Source organism: Poecilia mexicana, unplaced genomic scaffold, assembly GCF_051168715.1.
Source record: "Poecilia mexicana isolate PSO_F unplaced genomic scaffold, ASM5116871v1 scaffold_11, whole genome shotgun sequence".
NCBI classification, from domain to species: Eukaryota; Metazoa; Chordata; class Actinopteri; order Cyprinodontiformes; family Poeciliidae; genus Poecilia; species Poecilia mexicana.
In genome coordinates, this window is record NW_028263380.1 from 18,695,666 (window position 1) to 18,708,661 (window position 12,996).

Below are 12,996 nucleotides of genomic sequence, written 5' to 3' on the forward strand. Positions count from 1 at the left end.
CAAGCTTTTGTTAAATATGCCAGAGGCGAGTTTCAATTTTTAATGGAAGATGAGAGGCTATTTGTCCAATTTTATTTGACCTTTTAAGCATTGGTATTAATCTGTGTTAGTGTGAAAACACGCGGCACAGTGGAGGCTTTCATCCAGGTGGAGGGTCTTATTCACTCCTGTTGCAGTATGAACACCAATCAGGTCAGACAGGAGCTGCATTCATGGTTCCAACGCAGTCTGGAAGTCTGTAATTCTACTTCTGGATTTTCAGTATCATTTCCTTTTTTCTTGTTTTCTAACTCCTTCATGTCCTTTGTTCTTTCTTTCCTCTTGTTCTTGGGCCCTTACTTCCTTCCCTTTGTGTGTACTTTCTTTCTTCTCTTCCTTATGTCTTTGCTTCTTTCCTGTCATCCCATCTTTTTATTTCTGTCCTCCGTTCCTTTCTCCTTTGTGTGCAGTTTCAGTTTCCTCCTGTTCCATATTAAATGCCTTCCCACTAAAGTAATAGTTGCCGCAAATCGAAAGTAAACTTGTGTATTAATATTTTAAAATAAACCTAAAGAACCGAGAATTTGGAAAAGTCTGGAAGGCTTCCATAGGATGTGTAGAAACTCATCCAAATACCCATGGTTGGTCCTGTCCCTTTAAGCACAAAACTGCATGCAGTTTCAAGGTTGTGCCTTGTTACTTTTTGAAACAACTTTGTGTTTTTTTTTTTATTTTATTTCGTGTCATTTCTGATGCTGAGCTACAGTTTACCGTCCAGCTCTTGGAGCTTGTTTCTAAGTTTCCATCCCCCTGATAAAAGCCACTCTGTTTGGGCTCTGACTCAGCAGTGTAACCACATCTATAGTTCCGCTCTTTTACACCCAGATCCTCTTGCAGCCTACTCTGCACATGTTTTATCAAATACGATCATAAAGTATATGATGTTCTCTGTTAGCTCTTGTACGTGGCTGTAAATCAGGAAGTTGGTCAGACAATCTTTGCAGGTGGATCTTGTAGTTCATCCTAGTAACGTTTTCAAATTCAGCTTTTGCAGGTTAGACGCTCGAAAATATGAATCAGATCAACTTTGCTGTATTATCAGCTGAAAGTCTTCTCTTTTCTCGTGTTGCACCTCTGTCGTGAGAATATTAATTTCAGGGGATATTGACTTACAGTTTGCAGATTGCACATAACACAATATCACCGAGCTGTAATGGGGGTAAAACAGGATTGCAGAAGTGTGAGAAAGCAAATGCAGAAGTAGCACAGCCTACAGGTGCAAAGCGAGCCGGGCCCCACTGAGCTGGGAAATGTTCAGTAGGATAAGATCCAGATGACATGTTTAGGATGACATCCAACATTTTTTTTTTTGTATTTAAAAGTAAGAAGTGTGGTTGTTTGAGGATGGTTTTACAGAGATCAGTCAGTTAGCGACTGAAGCAGAAATGCCAGAAATGTGTGAATGTGCTGGTGTCAGTGGTGTTGAGCCACATGCTCTTTGGTTCTGCAATCCCATCTGCATGCTGTGAAAGCAAATACAGCACCTTGATAAATGTGTTTGTGGTTTATTTGCTCAAAAGCAGCAACATTGAACAAACTTTTACTGACTTTAAGAAATCAATAGAAACCAAAAAGACCACTGCAAAATGTTTTCAAGAAGAGCTGGCCGTCTGTATTTATTTTTTCACTTTGATTAAACGTTGGATATGTCTAGAATAAAAATCTATAAATTACTTTTGCCTTAGAAGATGCATTTTATTCAAATCAAACTTCTGCAAAGAGTCTGACAGATTTTTTTTACTTTTTAAAGAAATTGCTAAGTGGTTTTAAATTATTGGGAAGAAAAACTTGTGCAGAGTAAGAACCTCTGTGTAAACATTGATTCTTCCAGCTGAACAGTTAATAGACAGTCTCGTCTTAGTTCTAGTCTTTATTCCTCCGTGGCGTGCCGAGTTTATTCAACAAACACCTGGTTGGGTGAAGCTTGGCCCATGTTGGCCCAGGCTGATTGACATTAAGCACAATGTCCTTAATGAGAATCTCACCAGCTTTCTTTACAGCTGCTGGAAGGGAGCCAAACCTTTGAAAAGCGCCTTCGCTGCAGTGGTGACTTCTAAAAAAATAAAATAAAATAGAAGCCGTCAACATTTGGGAAATCATTCCAGGTTGAAGGACAAGGGATATAAATGCTGCGTGCTTCCATACAAAGGACTTTATTGTTCCGCTGTTGTCCTACTTAAACTGACACAGACAGCCTATTCTGAATTTAAAAAGCTTTCAGAGACACAAAATGTTACTGACACGAGTGTTAAAATGGAAAGGAGCATGCATTTAAAAACAAAGAAAAGGAAAGCAATGCATCAAATGGTTGACAGAAAGCTGGCAGCTTACATGCAACGATGAAATGGAAAAAAATACACAGCTATGCAAAAGCAGCCATAGCCCTTGAACTTGTTCATATTTTACCATGTGTATTATATCAGCTTATGATTGAGTGTGCTATTGGGTGATTTTGACTCTAAAGTGCCTTGAGTGGTCAGTACTACTAGGAAAATGCAATGTTTATTAATTAGGTGTCTTCTGAAGTCAACTTGTTGTACTGCTTTTTATAAGAGATAAGAGAAATTCAAAGAATGCTCAGATTTTAATTAAAATATTTTGAAAACGATGTTTTGTTGTTTTTTTCCAGCCACTTCACCAGTATGAACTACTTTGTGCTGGTAGCGCATAATTAGGAAGAAAACAATTCAAGAGGTTTAAACAATTTTGCAAGGCTCTGTATGTATACGAGCTATTTGTCTTGAAAACTGCGATTGAAAAGGAAAGGTAAGGAAACGGAAAAAACAGAACAGAGTTTAGTTGAGATGAATGGAGCCGCGCAGACTGCAGAGTCGGCAGAAAACTCAGCAGAGGGCTGCAGTTGATTGAATTTTGGAAGAGGTTAGCTGCAGCTTTGTTCCGACTCTTTAAGCTGCTTCGCGACAGAATCCATCCGTTGTCTTATAAAATGTAGTTATACGTTTAGTATTTTCTAAAATCGCTGGAAACTCTTTCCAATAATAGAAAGCGTCAGGAAGTTCTGCCTTCACTAACCTCCAGCGACGCCTATAAAACATCTGCCATGACCGTTTCTCCCCTTATCACGCGTCTATGAGGTTGTAGAGGACACGTGTTTGTTCCTGCGTCATCATAACGGCCTCTTGTCGTCTGACGTGGTGGGACAATACATCTCGAAGCGAGGCAGGTGTTCCACGCGGCAGCCATTACCGCCTCTTAAGGCGGCATGTCATGAGCAGGGCAGCACCATCAAGAAGAATCTCGCTGCACTCATCGTACGCCCATTCACATCTTCCCTTCAATTTAGCGAGGGGCCTGAAAAACAATCATCCTGGCCATGCACCACTGCTTCCCATTATCAGTCTCATTTACCCACATTTGTCTTTGTGGTTTTCTTGTCCTTCCCTCCATCCTTCTCCAAGATTGTCTTGCGTTAATTGTCTTTGTCGTCCTTTGTCTCTGTCTTTATCGAGCGGCGTCTCCTCCTCCTCTTCCTGGTTATTCCTTGCCCATCTTCCTTTCCTGTATCATCTTATTGCTCGTTAATTTTTTTCCCTTTATCCTCTTCTTAGCATTTCATAAACAGTGTTGTTCTCTCTGGTCTCAACCCAATCTTCATTATCCAACTCTTTCATTTTAACCACTAAAAAACCCATTCAACTCTATTCTCTTGATCGCTGTGTTTACCCCCCCCCAAACACACGCACACACACACACACACACACACACACACACACACACACACACACACACATACGTACACATACATTCTCCCATAATCTATAATTGAATCCACTCACACAGAGGAGAGTTGCTCCATTCGTCTGCATAAGAACAACAGTCTCCCAGCACACGGTTGCACAGCGTCCCTCCGTTTCTTTAACCCTGCGCACCATGGCTGTATTGTTGGACCAGTAATTCCGCTCTTTCTCTTGGCTCATATTTAATTAGCTGGTCTGGTACCACACTGAGAGACTTGTGTGGCTAAACAAAGGCAGCAGCCCTGAGGGGTTCGGGGGGGGTTGGCCACAAGTTGAAACCAGGCTGGATGCGGCTCGGCTTCACTAGTTTGGATGATGTTGAGGAAAAATTGCAGATTGTTCAGTGGCTCTTGTTATCCTCTGTGGTTATTGATGTCACTCTTGAAGTGTTCCTGTGAAATCTGGAGAAGTCTGGATAATCTTTACAGATCTGAATAAAGCCCATTCAAAAGCTACCCAATTCTAACTCCTTCTTTTTGGTTCTGTATTAAAAATCTTTTAAAATTACAAAAAAGACCAAAAAAGAAATGAGAACATCTGCTTTTTAGGTCCAGGAAAATAGTTTTCACATGAAAAATGTGTAGCATCTCTGCTTTTAAAAGCAGTGAATACTTCAAATAGAAACACTGATGGGGAAAGTTTAGCTGTCTTCAGCAGTTTTGTCTGCTAAACTGATTAGCACTAGTTTTGGTTACACCTTTGCTTCTGCTTTTATTTTCAGAATGTATAGGTTCAGTTTCCTAAGCTGCATTTTGTTTTACATACATTAGATATGCTCCACAAAAAACATACCAATTATTCTGCAAATAATTTGGAATTACGTTGAACTTAGTTCTCCTTCAAAGTGAAGATTAAGATGTTACATGATCACAAAGTAGTATCAGTCATTCATGTTGGATCTCGTTTATGTTTTACCATTAAAACCTGATTGTTTTGTTTTGTGTGGGTGAAGATATCAGGATCTCACTCTAGATTTTGTGCAAAAACTGCTAATTTATTGTTCAAATCAGACCTGCATTCATTGTAATGGGCAGTGTTCCCTAGTAAAGCGTTCCCTCCACAATGGGACCAAATTAGATTGATGGGAGTTACTGTGAGACAGGAAAAAAAAAAACAGGCTTGACTGAATTTTAAAACGTTTTGTGTGTGTGTGCGTGTGTGTGCGTGTGTGTGTGTGTGTGTGTGTGTGTGTTAGTGTAAAAACGGAAAGCTTGAACATGAAGTAGGGCAGGGGATTTAACAGTCACAGTCTGACAGCAGAATATGCCCAAAGGTAAACAGGGGGTGGCGGGGCAGATTTTAAACAGCCAGAATTGGTTATCAGTCGGTTCTGAAAATGCACATCACTCATGGTCGCGGTTCTGAAGTGACCTAAATACAGTTCTTCCTACAGCGTGGCACAGAGACCCATTCAGTGTTTTATTCACCCACACATTTGGTTTTTACCAGGAGGAAAGAGAATATATTCTATAGTAAATGACTACTAAAATCTGGAATCATTGTATAATATTAAATATATTGAAGATGCATTGATAAAAAGATAAATGGATTAAAAAATAGTTGAACAGGCCAATTACAACATAGATGAAAAAATCAACTCATAATTAACTAGAACTGTCAAATTGATCAAATAATGGGGAATGTTGAAGTTAAATGGAAGAAAAAAATAGAATCCTGACGGGATTGAAATTGTTGTTCAGTTAATTTTTTTTTGCACCATTTATGTCAATCTTCCAAGGAGAGAAAAACAAAAAAACAAACAAAAAACTTTCACTTAACCGGGACTTTAACTGTGTCGTCATGTCAACCCACATAAAGCTATGCAGCTCTGAAATCTTCTGATTTCCTCCTACAAACAACTTCCTTGCTGGCAAGAAATCAGACTATTGTCTTCTGACCTGTTCCTTTGGGTGTCGGGATATTCTGACCTGCTCCAGCTATATAAAGCATCGCTGCCGTTTGTAGCTTATTGATCCAGAGGTGTGTGTCGTGGTATTTTTGGACTGAGACTACCTTTGTCCAGGAAACATTGATTCCTTTTTTTTTCTTTAAATAAATGAACCTTGCTGACTGCAATCAAGCTTCTTGACAACATATATCACCTGTGTTAATTGGTCACTCTGAAATATGACTTCTATTGTCTGACTGTATGGATGTACCTTTAACAGTGTTTTTAATTATTAACCAGGTCTGTGGGTCATGTCGGTGTGCGGACCTTGTTTCAGGCTATGTTTAACACAATAATCTGCAACAGAAAACTCTGATGTTTATGTTCATGATCAACAGAGATGAATGAAGGGTTTAAGTTGGCACGCTCTACTGTACTAGATGTAAATAGGTTTATGGCTTGAAAATATCATCTAGTAGGAGAAATTAAGTAAGCAGAATAAGTCTAATTTACAGGTAGTCTCAGGATTTCCACTGCAAATATAGCATACATAGTGGAAGGAGCTTGTCCCGCAATCGGTGGGTTGCCAGTTCAATCCTCTAAGGGCAAGACACTTCACATGCCTTCTGGTGTTGGTCGGTTGGCCTGTTGGTGCCGATGCATGGCAGCCCAGAACAGGTGTGGCTACTATCCAGTAGCTCACCACCATCAGTGTGTGAATGTGTGTGTGAATGGGCGAAAGAATGAGTGTGAAGTGCTGTTGGGTCCTCTGGACTTGATAAAACACCAGTCCATTTACCATCCACCCATTAAACACCCGTTTGTCCAACAGTTTCTACCACATCTTGTTGTCCATTTATTAGTCAATCATCCATCATCCCATCCATCTATTGGTTTATCCGTCTTTTGGTCTGTTCATCAGCTGGATTGCTGGACAGATTGCTTTCAATCCAGAGAACTATTTATTTACTTGTGTCCATTCGTCTGTCTGCCTTGTCATTTGTTCGTTCATTGTCCTTTCATGAGGTCATATCTGTCTTTTACTCTTACTGTTTGAAGTCTTTGAGCTGGTTTAGAAATTAAACATGTAAAACTGTGTAGGAACCCTTTTATTGGAGAACACTACATTGTCTTTCTGTTCCTCTTTTCAGGTGAAATCTGTGAAGACCGGCTCAGTGTTCTGGACCATTGGCTGTTGTCTTTCCTACTTCTACATGGTAAGAGTTAATGCATTGTTGCCTTAGTTGTAATAAGGATAAAAGTGATAGAAAAGTATTTAAAGTCACTATCACTGTCATCATACTTCTGGCTGGACATCTGGACAGTTACTGGTGTAAAATTAAAACTTGCTCATTGTCACACAAAATGTTGCAATAAATACCACCAAACTGCAAACGTTGATTTCAAAAAAATATTTTCACAATTACAGCTTTTTTAATAACTCTGGAAACCAGCAAAGAAACCATAGATGGTTTATATGACAAAAATAACAATCCCAATCACTCAGTTTTTGTAGTTTCCATTCATCATCGACTAGTTTCTTTATCTCAAAATTATCAAAATTCTTGTCAACCCCACTATAAAGTTCATGCTGAATACACACTCACGTCCCTGAGGTCCTTTGAGGAAAAAAAATAAACTTTTATTTTGTAATTTATAATTTGTTAGTAAAAGCAGGTCTTTTACTAACACAAAGTCAGTAAAAGATCTGACTCTGACAGATATTTCTGTTATAAACTAAGATTTCCATAAATGGACGTTTATGTTGTGCTTATCTGCTCTGAAGCTTCGGGTTTTCATGCTCTCAGGATTTGTTTGAGGAAGTGTTTAGATCTAATCACCCGTTCAGAGGAACCCGGGGACCCAAATGTTTGCCTCCTTCAACACAATTCTTGACGCAAACTCGGGTTGTCGGCCAGCTCCGCTTTCCTTACTGCAACCAGGAGCGTTTTTATTCAGATGATTTTTACTCTCATCCATTTTTCAGCAAAAAGATTCTTGTCTAAAAGGCAGAATCCAATTTACAGCATGTCATTCACAGAAACTTCCTCTTTTATGTCATCTTCTGCAGCAGCAGCTCAGACATTCTGAATCGGTCCAGTCGGCTCCGTCAGTGAGCTCTTTAGCAGACCTTTCTGTGCATTTACAGCCGAGCTGTTCATGTCTGACTTTTTATACCAGAGGGGCTAGAGCGCCTCTGATTCTTCCATTGATCATATCACAGACAGAAGAGTCAGGCTAGATGCTCTCAGTACTCAATTTGACCCGTCTGACGTTGTTAATACATTGATATGAACACCGGATTCTAATAAATTCAAAAAAATCAATAAGTCAGCTGTCATCAAATGTCACTTAAGCTTTCTGTTTGAAACCTTTGTCAAGTTGTGGCTTTTAGCTGTTGAGTTTAATCTTTGCAGTGTCTGTTTCATGACACGTTCCCCTCATTAATTATTGTATATGGCTGATCTAGCAAAGATTTTTATTTCTTCAGCGACATAATGTTCAGACACTGAGCAACAGTGAAGGAAGTGGTTTTTGATGGAAAGCTGGAGCTGAGTGCTTCTTGTTGTTCTGTGGTGTCATCAGGTCACTGAAGGCTGAATGATATTTTTTGCAACTGCAAAAACTTCTGCATTTTGGATTTGAAGGAACTATTGCAGAAATTCAGTACCCAGAAAATGATTGACATGCAGCCTTAAAAAAGTCATGCAAAAAAGTACCAGTAAATTTAATCGGTTGAATCACTGCAACACAGTTGGTTTATGATTCTTCATACATACTCAACAATTAGCTAAATAAGCAATATTTTAATGGAGCAAAGTATTTCTATTTTTGTAGATAGGAAAAAAGTCATTGTATATTAGACTCCTACCAATTTGCAGCTCAGTTTTCTGGGTTTTTGACACATTGTTTTGTAAGCAGCCAATACAGCAGCGGCATTCAGCCAAGCAACGGCATCCATTTTCTTTGGCGTCGATTGGCTGAATCCCACAATGTTAGCTTCGATGTTAGCTTCTGTGCAAGTGCCAAAACAGTTTCGATCGGGTGTGTAAATGTATATTAACTATATTTGTTTGAACTGTGTAACTAAGCAGGTCTAAACATTTTTAGACCTCAGCCATTTGTGGGAGATTGTGGTCTTCAACCTTAATCAATAACAGATGTCCAATAGATCCAAATTTTTTTTATCTTATTATTATTATTTTTAGACTATTCCGAACAAAGTCTGTTTTATGAGAATAGTTTCTGGCTATTTGTTGCCCTTCTTGCTGTAAAATTGAAATAAAAGCCAGAAAGGAAACGTACTGTGCTGTACCGAACACTTCCCATTTAAGAGGGATATATTAAAATGTCATCCTAAAAAAGTTCCATATGGATCAGCTCCATTTGCTGGAGGGCCGATTTTGTACCATTTTTGAACTACCATTGGGGAATACACAATTTTCCCAAGGGCTGCTTTGGCCCCGGGGGCCGGTCTTTGGACAGTCTTATTTTAAGGAACCATGCAAAGCCCAAATACTGGAATGTTATGTTTGTGTGTGAGAGGGGATTACTTTCAGAGCGGCTATTCTCTGCTACCTTCCAACAACCTCTTTCTCACCCTGACTTAACAGAGGAAGTATTTTCCTTCTTTTCTGCAACTTCATGGAAATCTGCGACAATTGTTAGTAGGTTTAGCCACTGCTTCCCTGCATTAGTTATCAATTCAGACAGAATCCCATCAGGGGGTTGATGAGAGACGAGATAAAAAAAAAAAGACAGTTTAGGCACTGTGCCTCAGCGACAGATTGTTTGCATGGGCGCCTATGAAAATCTCCAGCGTCGTCTTCATTCAAAACTAAAGCTATTTGGCCAGCAGCGAGACAGATGTCAAATCCAGCAGATTACCGAAATCCAGCTTCATCGATCACACTGCAGCGGGGGACTCAAGAGCCGAGAGATTACGGAGGGGGGATTGGTGGAGAGATGAATAGAACGGCAGACAAAACGCAGAGGGGACAGAATGGTGTATAGAGAGGTGCAAAGAGATAAAAAAAAAAGGACAAAGATGGAAAGAATACAAAAAGATAAGAGCCGACTATTGTCCTCGTCAGTAGCAGTGAAAACATTTAGTTTGTCTTCTTGTTATAATCTTTTTTGTACGCCCACATCTTCCTCCTTATCCAAAGAGATCAGATGTTCCTCTCTAGACAAGTCCACCTCAAAGAATAATAAACCAGGTTTGGACATCGCCATCAATAACTCATCGTTTGCTATGCAACCACCGACTGTCTGGCCTTCCAGACAAAGTGCTGGAAGCACCGTAGATATTCTTTTAGGATGGTATTTAATCAGGATAAAGCCAAGGTTATATTTCCCAGCGTGGCTTAACTGAACGTGACACTCATTAAGGAGATACCAAAACGAAGCGGGAGAGATCTTTTATTGCTCTGACTTTGGATTATTTGAAGGAGAAATGGCGGCGGTGGTTGGGATTAAGACATGAATCTGAGCTATTTGATGGACTGATGGCCAGGAAAGTTCAGACCGTCGCTGGAGGCTGCAGATCATCTTCTGAGGTTGGAACCAAAGGGCAAAGCTGATTAAAAAAAATTCCAATTCCCTAAACCCTTCAGCATCTTCTAATAGACTAACCTGTAATGTCAGCGCCTGTCAAAAGCTCTTTAGCTCAATCAAATGCTGATTAAATGCTCTGAAAACCGGGCTCTCACAGTGGCTGCTTTAAGGGAAGCGGCTTCCCTGGAGTGAAACATTAAACTGACTGCAAGACTTGAGAGATGGAGAGATCTGTCTGGTTCTGACCAACCTGGTGGATGAAGGAACTCCACCTTCATCCTTCATTACATACTGCCCTCCACTGGTCTGTGCAGTACTCATACCTGCTGAATATGGAAAACAGTGGCCAATTAATTGTAACATGGCAGAAAAGTGATAAGCATTCAAATGTTTTTTTTTTTTTTTTTTTTTTTTTTTACAAATAAGTGAATTTTAGTATATTTATATCAAAAATTTCAACAAACATCTCAAGAAAAAAAAAATACAATTTACGCAAATTAATATGTAGATTCATACCCAATTTTATTCCAATTCAATCATTATGAAAGAATGCTGTCAAGTTTATTGTGCCACTTGTTTAAAAAGTCTTCTATCTGAGGAAACGGTGGACAGGAGGAGTCCTCTCCTTTAACAGAAGGAACCCTCCAGCAGAACCTGACCCGGGGTGACCGATCATCTGCCACGACTGACTGAGGGTTTGAGATAACAGAACATACCTGAATAATTAACTTGTAAGTGAAGGTTACATTTGTATTTGGCCTTTTTTTTTTTACACCAATATCCCCAAAGTTACAAAGACGGACTCAGTGGGCCGATTGCAAATGTGCATCTTCACAGATTTCTATTGGAAAATAAAGTGAAAAACCATAAGTCATACTCCTTCCACCTCACATGTGATCACTAGTTTCTGGTTATCACATGACAAATTATGAAACGGGTTTATAAGCCGCAAATACTTTTGCAAGGCATGGCAAACTGAAAAAAAAAAGTCTTTTGAAAATAACAAGATTAGTTTGCGTGTGAAGCTTCGTACACATAAATGCATCTGCAACCTCAGAGAGGAAACCCTCGGCCTGTTGCATGGTGCACTTTTTAAATCCTCTTCAAAGGACCTCTGTGGTCATCAGATAAGCCCAGCTTGAAGTGCAGAGAGCGATAACGGCTGCAAGACTGTTCCAAGCTTTTTACGATTCCTGCCCTCTGCTGTTGCAGTCTAGCTCTAGAAAACGGTTGGCTGAACCATAATTTGTCCATGTGACCCACAGCGAGACGAGGAGAGGCGTCCCTCGACTTCCCATGATCCTGTTATGTGGAATAAGTGCCATGCTGTTCACTTACTCAAATTGCATTCTTTAGTTTGACTGAGCAGACACTCAAAGCATTTTATTGTGAATGTTACCACAATGTGGACACATCTTTCTTAAGAATGGCGTATGATAAACAAACAAGATAAACATTTTCATGAATTTTGTCAAAACGTGAATATCTTAAGAGCCTTTATGTTTTTTATATGCACACTTTCATCTAAGGAAAAAATGTTCCTGAAGCTACTAAACAGATTCTCATGAAAGATAATCACGCATATCTGTTGCCTGGCCTTGTAATCACATTAGTGTTAGCACAACTTTCTTCATGCATTATTTATTGACAGCCATTATCAGGTCAAAATATGTTTTAGTGCTCTAGTTCACAGCCAGACACGTACAGATCTAATGAGATTCTCATTAGCCTCTAAATTTTAGCTAATTTTCTGACCTTAGCTCCTACAAATACTTGGAAAAGCAGTTCATCTGCAGGAAAGGGTCCTGTACCGTCCCTTATGATTTGTGACTAAGACCATTAAATCTCAAGAAACAACATCGGGATGGACACAGCTGCAGATTAAACATTTTTATCCTATGAAATATTTAAATTTGTATAAATTAATTCAATATTTGTAACAAAAAAGTAAATAGCTTGAAATTAACATGATTGCATTTTCTACGTAAAATAAAATGTAAATTAGGGCTACTGCTAACGCTAACCTTAACTGGTGCTATAACCAAACTAGTCTGGTCTTCAGCAGCCCCAGTGACTGTAATTTTGCCTTATTTGAAAAAATAATTGCAGACAATAACCAAACTTAATAACTGAATTGTTTTTAATAACTGGCAATAAGACTTTTACACCACTGTTGAGGATTTTTCTCCAAGTCTGGACTCGGCTGTACTATAAATGTTAAATTGCAGGTAATTTAACAGGGGGGGATGGGATACCCTTTCTTTTAAATAATTTGAAAACTGCAATTTGTGTTTATTCGGATAATCTTTCTCTACTAAGTTTGTTTGATTCAAAATGTGTCAGTGTGACCAAAAAAATGCAGAAATCTTCAAGTGGACAAATACTTCTACAATGCACTAGAACAAATCTGTTTAAGCAGCAGGCTACTTAAACAGATTTATTCAATTTAATTAAAATTATTTATATCAAGGGCCAGTTAAGCGATATAATTAGCATCATCCAAGTATCTTTAAAGAGCCGATAGGAAGCAGTCGGTCTTGGAAAACATCTGAAGATCTATGACAGTCTCATGGCTGTGATGAGATGCTAGCAGCTCTATATCAGGGAAGTTGTTGGCCAGCACTGCTAATCCACCTCGTTTGCTTTTGCCGCACCTCTATAAATCTCCGTCTGGCCGTAGGATTAGAAAGCCAGGCGGAGAGACGTTGGAGTCGGGAATATGATCCTTTCCCATTATGATCGATGGAAGAGATT

The 12,996-nt window shown here is 39.3% G+C and overlaps 1 protein-coding gene across 1 annotated transcript in view; it reads left to right on the plus strand.

Annotated features, from left to right (window-relative positions):
- LOC106907671 (dolichyl-diphosphooligosaccharide--protein glycosyltransferase subunit STT3B) overlaps window positions 1-12,996 on the plus strand; it is a 97,092-nt gene that overhangs the window by 53,763 nt on the left and 30,333 nt on the right. The window contains exon 4 of the mRNA XM_088010358.1: window positions 6,837-6,902. Coding sequence (XP_087866484.1) covers window positions 6,837-6,902 — 66 coding nt within the window. The remainder of the gene's footprint in view (window positions 1-6,836; window positions 6,903-12,996) is intronic.